This window comes from Vitis vinifera, chromosome 18 (assembly GCF_030704535.1).
Source record: "Vitis vinifera cultivar Pinot Noir 40024 chromosome 18, ASM3070453v1".
NCBI classification, from domain to species: domain Eukaryota; kingdom Viridiplantae; phylum Streptophyta; class Magnoliopsida; order Vitales; family Vitaceae; genus Vitis; species Vitis vinifera.
In genome coordinates this window covers 2368417-2382827 of record NC_081822.1, presented here as the reverse complement: position 1 = coordinate 2382827, position 14411 = coordinate 2368417, and the positions used below count along the sequence as shown (strand labels likewise).

General features: G+C 35.8%; 3 protein-coding genes across 3 annotated transcripts in view; 2 read left to right on the top strand and 1 right to left on the bottom strand.

Annotated features, from left to right (window-relative positions):
* Positions 1–717, top strand: part of LOC100248990 (protein translocase subunit SECA2, chloroplastic) — a 52737-nt gene extending 52020 nt beyond the window's left edge. The window contains exons 37-38 of the mRNA XM_010665874.3: positions 50–189; positions 348–717. The gene's annotated coding sequence lies outside the window, so the exon portion shown is untranslated. The remainder of the gene's footprint in view (positions 1–49; positions 190–347) is intronic.
* Positions 718–757: 40 nt separating this feature from the next.
* LOC100243841 (amino-acid permease BAT1 homolog) lies at positions 758–3579 on the bottom strand. The gene is made up of 7 exons (XM_002284567.5): positions 2978–3579; positions 2696–2875; positions 2401–2520; positions 2101–2292; positions 1668–1973; positions 1406–1588; positions 758–1298 (listed from the first exon to the last, which is right to left on the bottom strand). Exons 1-7 carry the CDS (start codon positions 3074–3076, stop codon positions 810–812), a joined length of 1569 nt encoding a protein of 522 aa, XP_002284603.1. The 5' UTR covers positions 3077–3579; the 3' UTR covers positions 758–809.
* A 7734-nt stretch (positions 3580–11313) lies between these two features.
* Positions 11314–12543, top strand: LOC100252394 (1-aminocyclopropane-1-carboxylate oxidase 5). Its single transcript, XM_002285845.3, has 3 exons — positions 11314–11415; positions 11517–11743; positions 11937–12543. Exons 1-3 carry the CDS (start codon positions 11314–11316, stop codon positions 12541–12543), a joined length of 936 nt encoding a protein of 311 aa, XP_002285881.1.
* Positions 12544–14411: the final 1868 nt, after the last annotated feature.

Sequence of the window (14411 nt, the reverse complement as noted above, 5' to 3'; positions counted from 1 at the left end):
TTATGTTTCGTGTCATAGCAGCAATAACAATTCTTTGTTTGAATGGCAGATGATTATGGGAGTTCTAAATAATATTCATCCCCCAGAAGTATTGACTTAGGACTATTGGATTGGAAACGATGTTGTTACTTTAAGGAAACGTGGTGTGCATGATGATGGACCTAGTCTATCCATTTAATAACATTCCAAGTAAGGTTGATCAAGTATGACTGATATGTTAGATCCAATCTGAGCACAAGATTCCAATGCTATTAGCCCCACATTTTTCATCAACTTTTCTTTTAATCTGGTTTGGAGCAAGTTCATATTGCAATTGCGGGGAAAACTAATCTTTGTTTCACTGGCAGGAAGATTGGGGGTTCAGCATAATGATCAACCTCCTGGAGCTGCATTCTCAAGCCTGGATTGGATGACCTTGCTAGTTAACAGAAACAAGTTTTTGCGTTTTGGTGATGCTAATCTATCAAGAAATGAGGTGTACCACCAACTCAACACATTTTATTCAAAATTGAGCCAACCAATCGATCACATTTTCTGATGTGGAAACTGTTGCATTGTGATCATATTTTATTCCACAAAAGGCATCATAGATCAATCTATAAAGGTGCAATTGTTTGAGCCAAGTATATTTATGGTTTTTCTATTTCACTTTGTATGGATTCTTTCCTACATGAAGGTTTTCAATGATTTGAAATTTTGAAACTTTTACATATCAAAGGCGAGCTTGTGCTTTAGCAAACTAGTAACTATGATGTCATTATGATAATTGTCAGACAATTTCATTTTCTTATTTGTTGAGCATAATGCATTTAAATGCCATTGTTTACATCAATATTTCGAACCGGCCCCTTGAACCACTTCCTTGCATCCAAAACCCACCATAGCATGACCAGTGAGAGAACCAGGCCAAGAGCCACTGGCGCATAGTTGAAAGTGTCCCATGTGATAGGGTAGACAGTTGGCAACAAGAAGGCTGAACAGGTATAACATATCCACAGGAAGGCTACTAAGCAGACTGGCCTTCTTGCTCTCCCTAGATAAAAGGGTCCTGGTTTAAAATTCTTCTCAGCCATGACCAGCCTCGCAAATATAGGGACCGCATAGCCACCGACCCACCCAATGGTGCTTATTGAAATTATGGCAGTGAAGATTACGTCCAGTTTCAAGATGGGCAGCCCGAGAAGCATGCCGATGACCGCACAGAGCCACACTGCATTCCTTGGAACCTTGTACTTGGGATGAATTTTTCGCCAAATTGGTGAAAATGGAATTCCTTTATCTCGAGATAGAGCATAAACCTAATCAGAGCATAGGGAAACTTCAGATTTGAGGTTCAATATGCATATTGCATGGATTTTGAGAGGAGTTTGCAATGAAAATGAGGAGTGAGAATGGTTTTACTTACAACCCTGGCAGCACTAGCTGTGACGGAAAGCCCACAAAAGAAGAAGGATCCCCAGATGATGCACATGAAAACTACAGCTCCGGTGGCACTCTGATATCTCCGGTGGAATGCATCGTAAATTATCTGTGCTGGTACAAGGCCCCCACCTGTCTCATTGTTTGGGTCGTATAAGTAGTTTGGATCCTGCATTTGAATTACAGTCTCATGTCATGCTATCTTGCTTGAAGAGATATGGAAACTGGGGTCCATCTTTAAAGGGTACCTGGATGCTGAAGGTGAGAGCTAAGTTGTAAGCCCATCCGAAGAATGAGATGATCCCAATACTAGAAAGAATTGCAATGGGGCCAGTTCTATCAGCACCCTTCGTTTCCTCGGTTAGATGAGCAGCAGTGTCGTAGCCATATAAACAGTAGTTGCTCAGGAGTACCGATAAAATTACAGCATAAGGCTTGCTAGATATTCCTGTTGATTCAGGTGCGGTTTCAAAATGAGTGAACACGTAAGAGGCTGATTGTGTCGGCCGCGCCACCAGTGGAAGCATTATAATCACAACCAGGCCACCAAGGATCTGCATATTTTGCATCAGAACTTGAAAATTGCATGGAAAGCAAGGAATTCTCTGAACCGTATGCAGTATAGCGAATGAAGCAGAAGAGGGAATTCCAAGAAACAAAAAGGTTAAAATGCATACATACCTGCCACCATATGGAAATTATGCTAAGGAATGCAACGACTTGTAGTGCAAACGTGTTGAGAACTGCCCAAATGATGGTGAGGCCCACATACATGCCTAAGAATACGCCCTTGGAAGCAAAGTAGCCTCCCCCCTTGTTATTTCCAGTGGCCAAAAGAATGATAAATTGCAGTGCCTGAGATCCTGAAAATGCCTAGTAGAAGCATAAAACACAGGTTCATCATTCATTGTTATCATTATTCTTAGTCGAAAAGATGGTGTTGGTGCTCAATGAAAACATGCATAAAGGAAGTTGCAGTACCTGAGCGCCAATTCCTGAAATGAGGCCTATGGCCTCGAGCCATGCACAGCACCACGACGCGAATGGCCCCCATCTGGGTCCGGCCAAATGGGCAGCCCAGAAGTAGAGGGAACCAGTTGTCTGTTTAGAGTTCATTTTGACAACAAAGATAAATTCCACAAAGTAGATTTCCAAAAACACACTTAGAAGCAAAAAGAAATGATATTGATTTACATGAAGAATGGGGTGCAGGGGAACATGGTTTTCTTAATACAAATCTTCTCCTAATATCGGTGTTGGGGAAGACGATACTTACTGGGAAAGAGGAGCATATTTCAGCCATGGCAATTCCAACAAACCATGTGAAAAATGTGACCACAACCCATCCCCATATTAAGCTTGCAGGGCCTGCATATCGCAGACATGAACCATAAAGAGGTGTCCCTGTGAAAACCGCCATGCTCGAGAATGTAATTGCCAGGGTCTTAAACAGAGTCTACAAAAAGAACCCAAGATCAATGAGACTTTATTCCCTAAAAAAGAATGGAAAATTTCATGGAATTCTTCAAAATACATGACATGGAAGAAACTACATAACCATCTCTCTTCTGAGTTCTTGCTTGTATCCAAGCTCATTGAGCCGCTTTTCTCCAGAATCCATCTCCAGGGCACCCGACTCCGCATTGAAAACCTTCATGGCTACCACAGTTTGTTGATGGAGGATTGAAAGAGCAACAGCAACAAGAACACTCCAGGCTCTTTATATGAGAATGGTGATTTTGATTAAGTCTTCATATTTAGTCAAACAATGAATGGATGAATCTGAAACAAAAAGGAACTGAGGAGGAAGATGAATTAGTAAAAGAAAGATGGTGGAGTGTAAGCGAGGTTGTCATATAATAAGGAGAATATCTGTGGCCTCTTTGACTTTCTATTGCAACCTGTGGCATGTTTCTTTTGTCTACATGTGCAAGTCCAAGTAACGGTCAGCAGTGTAAAGCATGCGGTAATGTTTGAATTTCTGTTAGCCCAAAAAGTAATAGACAACTCGAGTTTGAATAATTTCCCTTTCATAGCCACCACTCTTATCCTTCAATATTCATGAAAACAGACTATGTTTCTGTTGATTTGGCCAGAGATAGTCTGTGGTGGATGACAGAGGGCCGAGGAAAATTAAGGCCGAAAAGTCTGAAAGCTAAAACCAAGAGCAACCGCATCGTTGACATTGAATTTTTTTTATTTTTTTTTCTCTCTGGTTTTCTTTTGATCTTAATCTCCATTCAATTCAAAATGCATGGCATTTAAGTCAGAAGTGCAAGCCTTCTTACTCTTTCGTAACCAAAGTAAATTATGTCAAAATATAGGAGATCGAAGTTGGAAAATTTTATTCAAGCATCCTTAGAAGCTGATGTTCTAAACTACTTTTAGTATTTCAAATATTTTGAATATTTTGGGATGTCTTCTTTATTGGCTTTCTTTGTTTGACCGTCTTCTTCCATTTTTTTTTTCCCTTTCTGCCGGGTCTTCTTCCAAGAAAAGGCTTGGCCATGTGCAAAGGAATATCCCCATAACAGTTGGGATCAGACCCTTTGAAATTATTCAAGCACATTGAAATTATTGTATTGTATAAAATTTTTGCTTTCATTGACCTTCAGAAACTTCAGACTAAATTCAGTCTCAGTGGCAAGAGCCAAGGCACTCCATCCTTGGATTGATGGACAATACCAAGTTTTGCCCAAAAGAAAAATATGTTGACCTTTGGAGCCTAGATCAGGCCCATGACATCTTTTGCAGATAGGGGCCATGATTTGGGCCTAATTGAAATATTAGGCCCATGTACAGGAGGGGATTTGGGCCTAAACTATCTATTAGACCTGAAAATGCATCAATGCATGTTGGGTTGGGTTTGTAACTAACCTAGCGCATGCTCAAACCCAGAAACATTCAACAATCCAATTCAATCCAGTCTTTTAATATAAGGTGCTTAACCCAAATCCAATCCAACCATTTGATGGAGTTGATTTATATGTATAAATTAAAATCAAGTTGGATTGGATTGAACTTTCCTGTGCATTATTTTGTATTAAAAAAATCCATATTATACAAATATCTAAATAGTAAAAAAGACAATTTTTTAAGGTAATAAAAAAATTATTTATCTTTCTAGAAAAATAAAATAGTATATAATATAATAATATTTTGAATTTTGTTCCTTAAAATTAATTAAGTAAGTAAATAAATATCATTATATAAAATTATACAAATTATAAATATTATAAAGAATATTAAATGAGTTCATTTTAGATCTAAGTTGGATAAATATTTGTTGAAGCCCAACCCAAATTAAGTTTGGATTGAAAGTAAATATAACCCAAACTTAATTTAAGTATTAAACCTAATTGTCTAAATTCGTTCAAAAATTGCATTAGGTTCATGTTGGGGTAGGCAAATCAACACAAATTGCAACCCTATCGTCACTTATTAACTATGATAACAAATGCTTGAGGTAAGTCTAACCTACTTGAAATCAAACCCCAAACTTGATTAAGAAGATTTAGTTAGGATTGAGTTGAGGTTCCACCAACTTAGTCTCAACTCTAGGATTGAGTTGAGGTTTCCCCAACTTAGTCTCAACTCAAAATTGATCTAACATATGCTTTACATATATTTCATCCTTTTATAAATATTAATGATAGATATAAGTATATCATTAGATGTCAAATGCTAAAGTTTTGTTAAACACCCTTAATAAAAATTTAACTATAATTACAACATGCTTGGGGCATGCCTAACCAAGTTGAAATCAAACCACAAAAATTGTAAGCATTGATTGAGAAGTTTGGGTTAGATTAAGTTAAAGGTTTTGCCAACCTAATCTTAACCCAAACTTTTGCCAAGCCCACCGGTTTCATTTTAGCAAACCTCACTCTTTGATCATCAATCATGTCATACCAATCAAAGTACTCTTCAATTATAGCTAGCCAATCAAAAAATTGAGTAGCATCCACTTTTCCTTCAAAATCATGAACCTCCATTCTTACTTTCTTTGTGATATCTTCAGTGGTGTCATAAACTTCATGTCTTCTTTCAAGCAACCCTCTAGCCCATTGAGATATAGGGTGTTGTGGTGCTTGAATTGTCTCTGACTCCTCCGCATTTTCCTAGTTGTTAGCTTAAGATGTTTCCCCTTATTCAACATATGATGACTCATTAATGGGTTGAGATATTTGTGTCTCAACATTACTTATCCAAATATGGAGACTATCAAGTTGATCCACCATTTAAATCAAATTTTTTGAGTAAGTCTTCATGTTTAGTCAAGCAGGGAATGGAGGTGGAAGATGAATTAGTAAAAGAAAGGAGAGCTGAAATGGTAGAGTGTAAGCAAGGTTGTCATATGATAAGGAGGATTTCTGCGGCCTCTTTGACTCTCTATTGCAACTTGAGGAATGTTTGTATTGTCACCATATGTGCGAGTCTAACGGTCAGCAATGTAAATGCATGTTTAAATAATTTCCCTATCAAATCACTATCAAATCCTCTTTTAGTATTTCAATATTTTGAATATTTTGGGATGTCTACTTCCATTTTTGTTTCTTTCTTCCTTCTAGTCTTTTTCAAAGAAAAGGCTTGGCCATGTGCAATGGATATCCCCATAATAGTTGGGATAAGACCCTTGGAATCTACTAACTCCTTCGTATTTGTATTATTGTATTATATGAAACTGTTACTTTCCTTCACCTTCAGACACTTCAGACTAAACTCAGCCTCAGTGGCAAGAGCCAAGGCACTCCACCCTTGGTTTGAAGGGCAATTCCAACTTTAGCCCAAAAGTATTAAGGTTGAACTTTGGGGCCCAGATGAGGCCCATGACAATTTGCAGATATGGGCCGGGATTTGGGCCTAAACTGTCTGTTAGACCTGAAAACTCATTAATGCATATTGGATTGGGTTCGTAACTAATCTAGCGCATGCTCAAACCAAGATAACATGTATAAATTAAAATCAAGTTGGGTTGGATTGAACTTTCTTGTGTATTATTTTGTTTAAGATAATAACAAATATCACAATATTTTTAAGATAATAACAAAAAAATAAAAATAAATTTATTTATCTTTCTAGCAAAATAAAATAGTATATAATATAACAATAATTTTGAATTTTATTCCTTAAGATTAAGAAAATAAATATTATTATATAAAATTATACAAATTATAAATATTATAAAGAATATTAAATGAGTTCATTTCATATTTGAGTTGCATAAATCTTGGCTAAAGCTCAACCCAAATTAATTTTGGATTTAGAGAAAATATTTTATTTCCATAAATTTTGGCTGAAGCCCAACCCAAATTAATTTAGTAGTCCAAGTTGGTTCAAAAATCACTTTAGGTTCATGTGGGTTAGGCTAATTGGCACAAATAGTAACCATAGGTTCATATGATAGGAACCACGATTCATATTAATATTAAAATTTTCAATCAATTTCTAGTTTGGGTTCCAATTCATACTTCAAGGATCAAAATTTATTGTTTTATATGGGGAAGAGTTATCTCTAAATTAATCATTATTAAATATTCACCATTTATTTAAGTGTAACAACCGATCTCTATTTTTATAAAAATCATCCAAAAATACATAAATGAACTCTATAGTTTTTAGAATTTTATATCTTTTAATATAAAATCCTTATGAAACCGTTTTGATAGCTTGTCATTTTGAAAACCTTTTTAACTATATATAAATAATATTAAGGTTTTCATTTAGAACAAATTTTCAATCCATTTAGAAAAGAATAAAACCGATTTAAGCACTTAGATGATTTTAGGTGCTTAAGTAAAAATAAAATGCATGGTGCTAATAAACCAACATCTTATAAGAAGATTCTAAACAAATAGTTTTGAAACCAAAGCTGCCATTCAAACCTGGACGAAAGAACGGTCAATTGAAAATCTCAATCCAGGTTAAGTACTTCGTATTGACTATTGAACCAACCCAGAAAGCAGCCACCCCAGACTCTTCCAAACCTAAACAAAGCATGTAGTATGGCCCTTTGTACCAAACTCTTCCAAAGCAAATCCTTTGGTGAATATTATAATATGAAGATGACAAACAGAAAAACTTGTTTGGGCAATGACAGATGATTATCCTTATTATTATTTCATTATCACTTACACCTATTCCATGTCTTAATCTTACTTGAATTGGATTTAATTAATCCGGTGGCCAAACAATAATAAACAAATCGACAAATGAAAACCCTAATGTCATTTAAAGCAAAATATATAATAAAACTCATTAATTTCTCATCTTTTGTTAATCAAATCGAGCACACATACAAGTAGAAAAAAAAGAAAAATACGAGAGTTTTTTAACGTAGTTTGGCAATCAATGCAATCTTTATGTCCATAGAGTGCACAAACACTCAATAATCTACTAATAAAAAAAAAGAGAAAAAAATGTTATAACGGTGAAACGCTCGAAAAACACCTTTTAATTACAACCACATTCTCTCAAAAAATAAAACCTTAAAACATAAAAATGTTAAATATACAATAAGGGACTCATCATTCATTACATTAAAAAAATTTCTCTAGAAAACACTACCGTCCTTCAACCCCCGCTAACTTGTTGGGAAGGTCGACCCCTTAATATCTCAAACGAAGCGCAATATAATTGATTCAGATTTCACAATTCAATATATTTTTCTTGAATTATGTCAATTGACAAATAAGTTTCTCATTTATTTATCGAAGGAGATGATTATTTTAGGAAATGGTGATTTATAGTCCTAAACGATCCAAACAAGACTGATATTACAGTTGATTAGAAAACTATAATATGGTTATCTAGGTAGTTGAATAACTAAACATGAAAGCTTTGGATAATAATTATTTAAAGAAGTTTGAAGTTGTCAACTTCTGAGATTAGTCATCATGGGGGCTGCTCAAATTTTATCGTTTAAAAATCATAAAATAAATAAATAAATAATAATAATAATAATAATTTTATGTTTTCGAAACAAGAATATACCATTTTTGTTGACTAATGGAACTATAGAGTAATTAATCAGTCACAGTCCAGTTGAGAAGGAGAAGTTATTCCTATTCTTTGATATATATATATTTTTTTCAAATGAAACATAAGGGGATCGATGGACGCCGACCACGCAGATGGATGACTTGCATGTATTTTATTTTTTAAGTAACAATTATTATGATGGGAGGGTTTTGGTTTAAAATAATAATAATCAAAGACAGTGACCATAAACCAAATCTATGTGCAGGCACTCTGGACCAGTTTTTGGTTCCACCCCACCATGAATGCCTTGTGAGAGACACCATTACTCAGACTCATGTGGGGGGAGGGGGGGAGTCTTCTTAAAATGGAAGGAAGGGAATCACCAGCATTCACCACCATCTCATCACCATGCATGAATATTACTCAACTTCACCCCTTCCAAGGTGCCCTTCAATCCAGGGGCACTGTCTTTGGGTTCAAGTCCTTTAATGGGAGCATCTTTTGGGTGGAAAAGGACACCTTTCTCCACACTTGGAGGGAGCTGTCCCTTGTGGGACGAAGGGTGGTTTTGGGATGTTACCAGCCCCTTTTTCTACAGGTGTTCATCGATGACCTTTCATTACTAATAATTTAACATGGGAAAAGGGTATAATATTGGGTGGGGGATCAAAAGGAAACCACATTTCATCCTATGATCTGGGTCCAGCTTTGCATGTCTTAGGTTTGGTAACAATGGCAACTGGGTGGCCTATTTCTGCCTAAACCAAACCAAACCAAACCAACCCAACCCATTTTTAGCATATTATCCTCTACTAAAAATACTATTACAAGGTGGCCTATGACATGTGATATGATTTTCTCAATAATATTATTCCTCCTGATATGTTTTCGATGTCACCCTATCAATCTCAATATTCCCATGCCCATAAAGAGAAAAACAATTATATCTTCTTTTGTTGCCTTTTGCCCCCCTTAATATGGCGTTTAGAGGTGGCAACACCAACAAAGACTAACACTATGTCTTCATAATTCATTATTAATATTTTTAATTTTAAAAAAGATTTGCACCCTCTTTGTTGAACTACCAATTTGATCGACAATATATAAGTCAATAATGTATATCAAGTTAGTTTGGACCGTCGCTAAACGTCCCATCTTATGTAACCTTGTTTCTAAAACTAAACTTCTCATAAATTATCTAATAAACCAATCATTTTCATTAATGAGGATGGTCGAGTTAAATTTGATGTCTAATACTTGGAAGTACTGTTTAGTAAGTAGAAGTTGACCAGAACTGGTTCAATTTCTTGCCAGCTCTTCACATGGTATTAGGGCACAGTCCTAAGAGCCTATGAACTCATTTAATCTTCCAATTCTGCAAAATGAGTTGACCTCTGACCATCATACCCATGTTCTCTGGTCTACAACCTTTACAATTTTATTTTATTTTTTTTCTTTCCATTCCAATTTGAGGGCCATTATAGTTTGCAAACCCTAGATGTGGCTCCAAATTCAATGAGTGCACTCATTGGGTCACCCATTGGTGGATTGTATTGAAATATTACTCTAACCCAGTTCCATTTTCATTAAAGTAGTAGTACATCATTCTTTTTTTAAGAAAATAGTCTTTAATTCAACTAATTCAATATAATAAAAACAAGCTCTCCGAAGTTTATGCCACTGATTAATTTCTGATGCATATGCTACAATTTTCGATCCATTTAACGAAACACCATTGTTTTGGGCATGATTAAAATGTATTCATGATTGAAAACAATGATCAATAACCCTTTAATTATTTTATACTAAGTGAAGTTGTAATGTGAATTAATCATATATATGCTCTGATCAATGCAATCTAACCGTTTGATCAATGCAACTATAGAAAATACCCCTAAAGTACGTACAACAAGTACTGGCAATGGGGTGAAGCTAATTTTCTAATATAAAGGTCTTGATCAGACGGTCATGATTGTTATTTCATCAGAGATGTACCCTAACATTCGGACAAAAGGAATCAAATCAGATGGCCAACCATATGCCAAGTGTAGATGGTTGAATTACAGTTCATTCTCTTCAAATAAATACCTTCAAGTCCCAATCATATGGTCTTAAACATATAAATATATATTGGAAGTTGACAATGGATTAAAATTAGGGTTTTGATGATAGCTTTGTTTATAAAAGTCATCTTCCTTGCCTTCCTTACCCCTCAAACCATGCCTGCAAATCAGTTCATTATTTTAATCATATACATAACGGTTCATTAATTGCACACAAAAGCATGTCCATCTCTGAAAGTCAAAGCACAAGATAACGGGATTTGTCAACATGATGAACGGTGGTAGTCGGTAGAGATTTAGATCAGAAGCAAAACCATCACAAAAGAAGATGAAAACTTGCATGTGAGTGATGTGGGGTGGTGTCAAACAACTGGCTCATGATGAAGGGAAGGGTCAAATCCATTGGATGAGAATCACCCATCATGAGACGGCCCCACCATGGAAAGAATCAAGAGGCCCAGAGGCGCCATATGGCAGAAACCCAGATGGGGGTTATGAGATAAATGAAAAAATAATTAAGAAGATAGCAGCCTAGCACATCACCTGAAGGGAGAAATGGAGAAAACTTGTGTTGTGGCTAACCGGTATGGAATACACAAGCATTGACCTTGTTGGTGTGTTGAATTGTTAAAGAAAATGTCACCCTCACCGCCCATCATCATATAATATACCAAGGGTTGACAACCAAACTGGGGCTTCCAGTTCGTAGAGCTTTGCTATAAATAGGCTCTGGCCCCAGCTGCTTCAAACACACAAGTAATTGAGCTACAAGCATAAACCGCCATAACCACCTCCTTCTATCTATCTCCCATACACTTCTTCCTGCTTCCTTGTTTACATTTTTTCTCCAATGGCAATTCCAGTGATTGACTTCTCGAAGCTCAACGGCGAGGAGAGAGCCAAGACGATGGCTCGGATCGCTAATGGATGCGAAGAGTGGGGATTTTTCCAGGTATGTATGCAAATCCATATACAGTTAGTGACAAAAGTTTTTTATAGTGGTTAAGTAATCGAGGTTTTATTCGTAACGTGTTTGTTTTTTATATGTTGCAGCTGGTAAACCATGGAATTCCTGAGGAGCTTTTGGAGAGGGTGAAGAAGGTGTGCTCCGAGTTTTATAAGCTGGAAAGGGAGGAAGGTTTCAAGGACTCGAGGCCAATCAGGTTGCTGAACGAGTTGGTGGAAAAGAAGAGCGGCGAGAAGTTGGAGAATGTGGACTGGGAGGATGTCATCACTCTCGTAGACGATAACGAGTGGCCCTCTAAAACCCCGGGATTCAAGTAAGTAGTAAACTGTACTAAGTGATGTGTGTAATACATTTTAATGTTTTGTGAAACTTATGAATGATCATAGCCCGTTTGGCTGCATATATAGTGTAGTCCCAAAGAAAAGCCAATTTCAACTTCCAAATTTTTAACGTGTATAAAGAAGCAGAAGGCATAATCTAAAGACTTTTGAAATTGATCATGACAGGGAAACCATGGCGGAGTACCGCAAAGAACTGAAGAAACTGGCGGAGAAGGTGATGGAAGTAATGGACGAAAACCTGGGCTTACCAAAGGGGTACATCAAGAAGGCATTCAACGATGGAGAAGGAGACAACGCCTTCTTCGGCACCAAGGTGAGCCACTATCCACCATGCCCTCATTCTGAGCTCCTGAATGGTCTGCGAGCCCACACCGACGCTGGCGGCGTCATCCTGCTCTTCCAGGATGACAAGGTGAAAGGCCTCCAAATCCTCAAAGATGGGGAATGGATTGACGTCCAACCACTGCCAAACTCCATAGTCATCAACACTGGAGATCAGATTGAGGTTCTAAGCAATGGCAAATACAAGAGTGTGTTGCACAGGGTTATGACCAGCCCAGATGGGAACAGAAGATCAATTGCCTCGTTCTACAATCCCCCTCTCAAAGCCACCATAGCACCTGCACCCCAACTTGTGGAAAAAGCTAACCAAGATGATCTAGAGATTGTTCAAGCTTACCCCAAGTTTGTGTTTGGTGACTACATGTCTGTGTATGCTGAGCAGAAGTTCCTCCCAAAGGAACCAAGGTTCCACGCTGTGGGGGCTATGTAAGTACTGCACAGCAAGATGCATGGGTGTTTTGCATATGGAGGAGACAAACCAGTCAATTTTCTTCTCTTATTTTTTTGGGTCTGGCCAGGGTTAGTAACTAATATATATAGGGTGGTAGTGATTGAAAAAATTTTGCCAAATGGCGAAAGGCAACTGGCCTGTCTTTCTCTCAAACTAGACAGAGGAGGATGGAGCTGAAGTTGGGTATGAGTGTGTTTGATTTAGTACTGTTTTGTTTTGTTGTGTAATTTTGAGTTTGCCATGTAATATTGGTGGGATGTGTGCCACGTATAATGTACTCCTTATGAGGAGTATTTTGCTTTGTACATTATTATCATCAATGTTACTGTTAATTAATTAAGAGTGTTCTCTATCTGTTACTTATTGAACTGCTTCTTCTATATTATCTAGTTTCATGTTGTGTTTTTGTTTTTGTTTTTGTTCTTGTTCTTGTTCGTAGATTTAGTAGTTTGTCATGTACTTTGAAAAGTTTGATTAAAGAACTTAGCATTACTATTTAAGGAAAGATCGTATGAGATTATGAAAATGTAAAGCAATAAAATAACAAAAAAAAAAAAAAAAAGATAAAGAAGGGAAAGCAAATAAGAACAATTAATATTAATTATTTTTCTCATTTTAAGTCATTATTTTAAGTTAATAAAATAAACAATTAAGAACAAAATAAATATTAATTAAATTTAATTATTTTGGTTCTTCCTTTTACTTTGAAAAAACTATCCCATGGAATTCACTTTTATAAAATTACTTTATTTAAGACATAATTTACTATTAGCTTCAATCCAAATTTATATGTGTTTTAGCCAGTAACATTTACCAGATACTAAACAAAGTTTATTTTGATTTTTCTTGTTTTAGTATATGTTTGAATGGATTTCTTATTTTTTATTTTTAAAATAAAAAATAATGATAATTTTTATATAAGAAACAAAAATATTTAGAAACTTACGTTAAAGAAAAAAGTTTCAAAAATTGTTTAAAAAAATTGAAATATCAATAAAAAAATTATAAATTTATAATTTTTATATAAAATATTCTATGTTTATATAAAAAAAATTAATTTAAAAAAATAGAAGATAGAAAATGCACCCAAACTACACTTAAATTTTTACTTTAAGAAGCTACTCCCTTCTCGCCCAATCACATCAGTTTTATATACTAATAGAAAATAATTGGAGTAGAAAATTCATTATTTTAAATATATAATATGATTACATTAAAAAATTGAGGTCACATTCACCAGAAGGTTAATATGAGAGAGGCCTAAGAGTCACAAGTGATGAGAATAATCGCTTAACCATAGTCAGTGATTAAGAGTGTGTTAAATAATGTTTTCAATAAACATATTTTCTATAAAAATGTTTTTACAAGTATCATCTATTAAATACCTTTTCTGAAAACACTATAAATAATTTTTTAAAAGTATTTTTTAGATATTGTCCAATATATATATTTTTTAAAACACTTTCTATACTGAAAGCGTTTTCTAAAAACACTGTGAAACAGAATCAAAGTTTCATTTTCTACAAGGTTCGATTTTCCTCTCTATGCTGTTAAATCTTGACTCAATCATGGCTGGGAACCCTGGCAAACCAGGGCATGGCTTAGAAAGTCATGGGAGTAATGGAAAACAACTTGGGTTTACTTAAGGGCATACAGTGAGAAGGCTTGCAGTACTGATGGCACCAAGGTGATGCAATACCACCTGGCCCTCGACCTGAGCTCTTGTGGATGGTCGCCGAGCTCACACTGATGCTGGGGGTATCATCTTACTCTCCCAAGACGACAAGGAGAAAAAGCCTTCAACACCACAAGAACAAGATAATGGTATTAAAGAACTAATACCAGGT

Excerpts from the sequence above, each read along its gene's own strand:
- LOC100243841 (XM_002284567.5), bottom strand. The coding sequence starts at position 3,076 with ATGAAGGTTTTCAATGCGGAGTCGGGTGCCCTGGAGATGGATTCTGGA. Across the intron at positions 1,974-2,100 it reads TAATTTCCATATGGTGGCAG|ATCCTTGGTGGCCTGGTTGT; the intron begins GTATGTATGCAT and ends CAAAATATGCAG. Across the intron at positions 1,589-1,667 it reads CTCTCACCTTCAGCATCCAG|GATCCAAACTACTTATACGA; the intron begins GTACCCTTTAAA and ends ATTCAAATGCAG.
- LOC100252394 (XM_002285845.3), top strand. The coding sequence starts at position 11,314 with ATGGCAATTCCAGTGATTGACTTCTCGAAGCTCAACGGCGAGGAGAGA. Across the intron at positions 11,416-11,516 it reads AAGAGTGGGGATTTTTCCAG|CTGGTAAACCATGGAATTCC; the intron begins GTATGTATGCAA and ends TATATGTTGCAG. Across the intron at positions 11,744-11,936 it reads TCTAAAACCCCGGGATTCAA|GGAAACCATGGCGGAGTACC; the intron begins GTAAGTAGTAAA and ends TGATCATGACAG.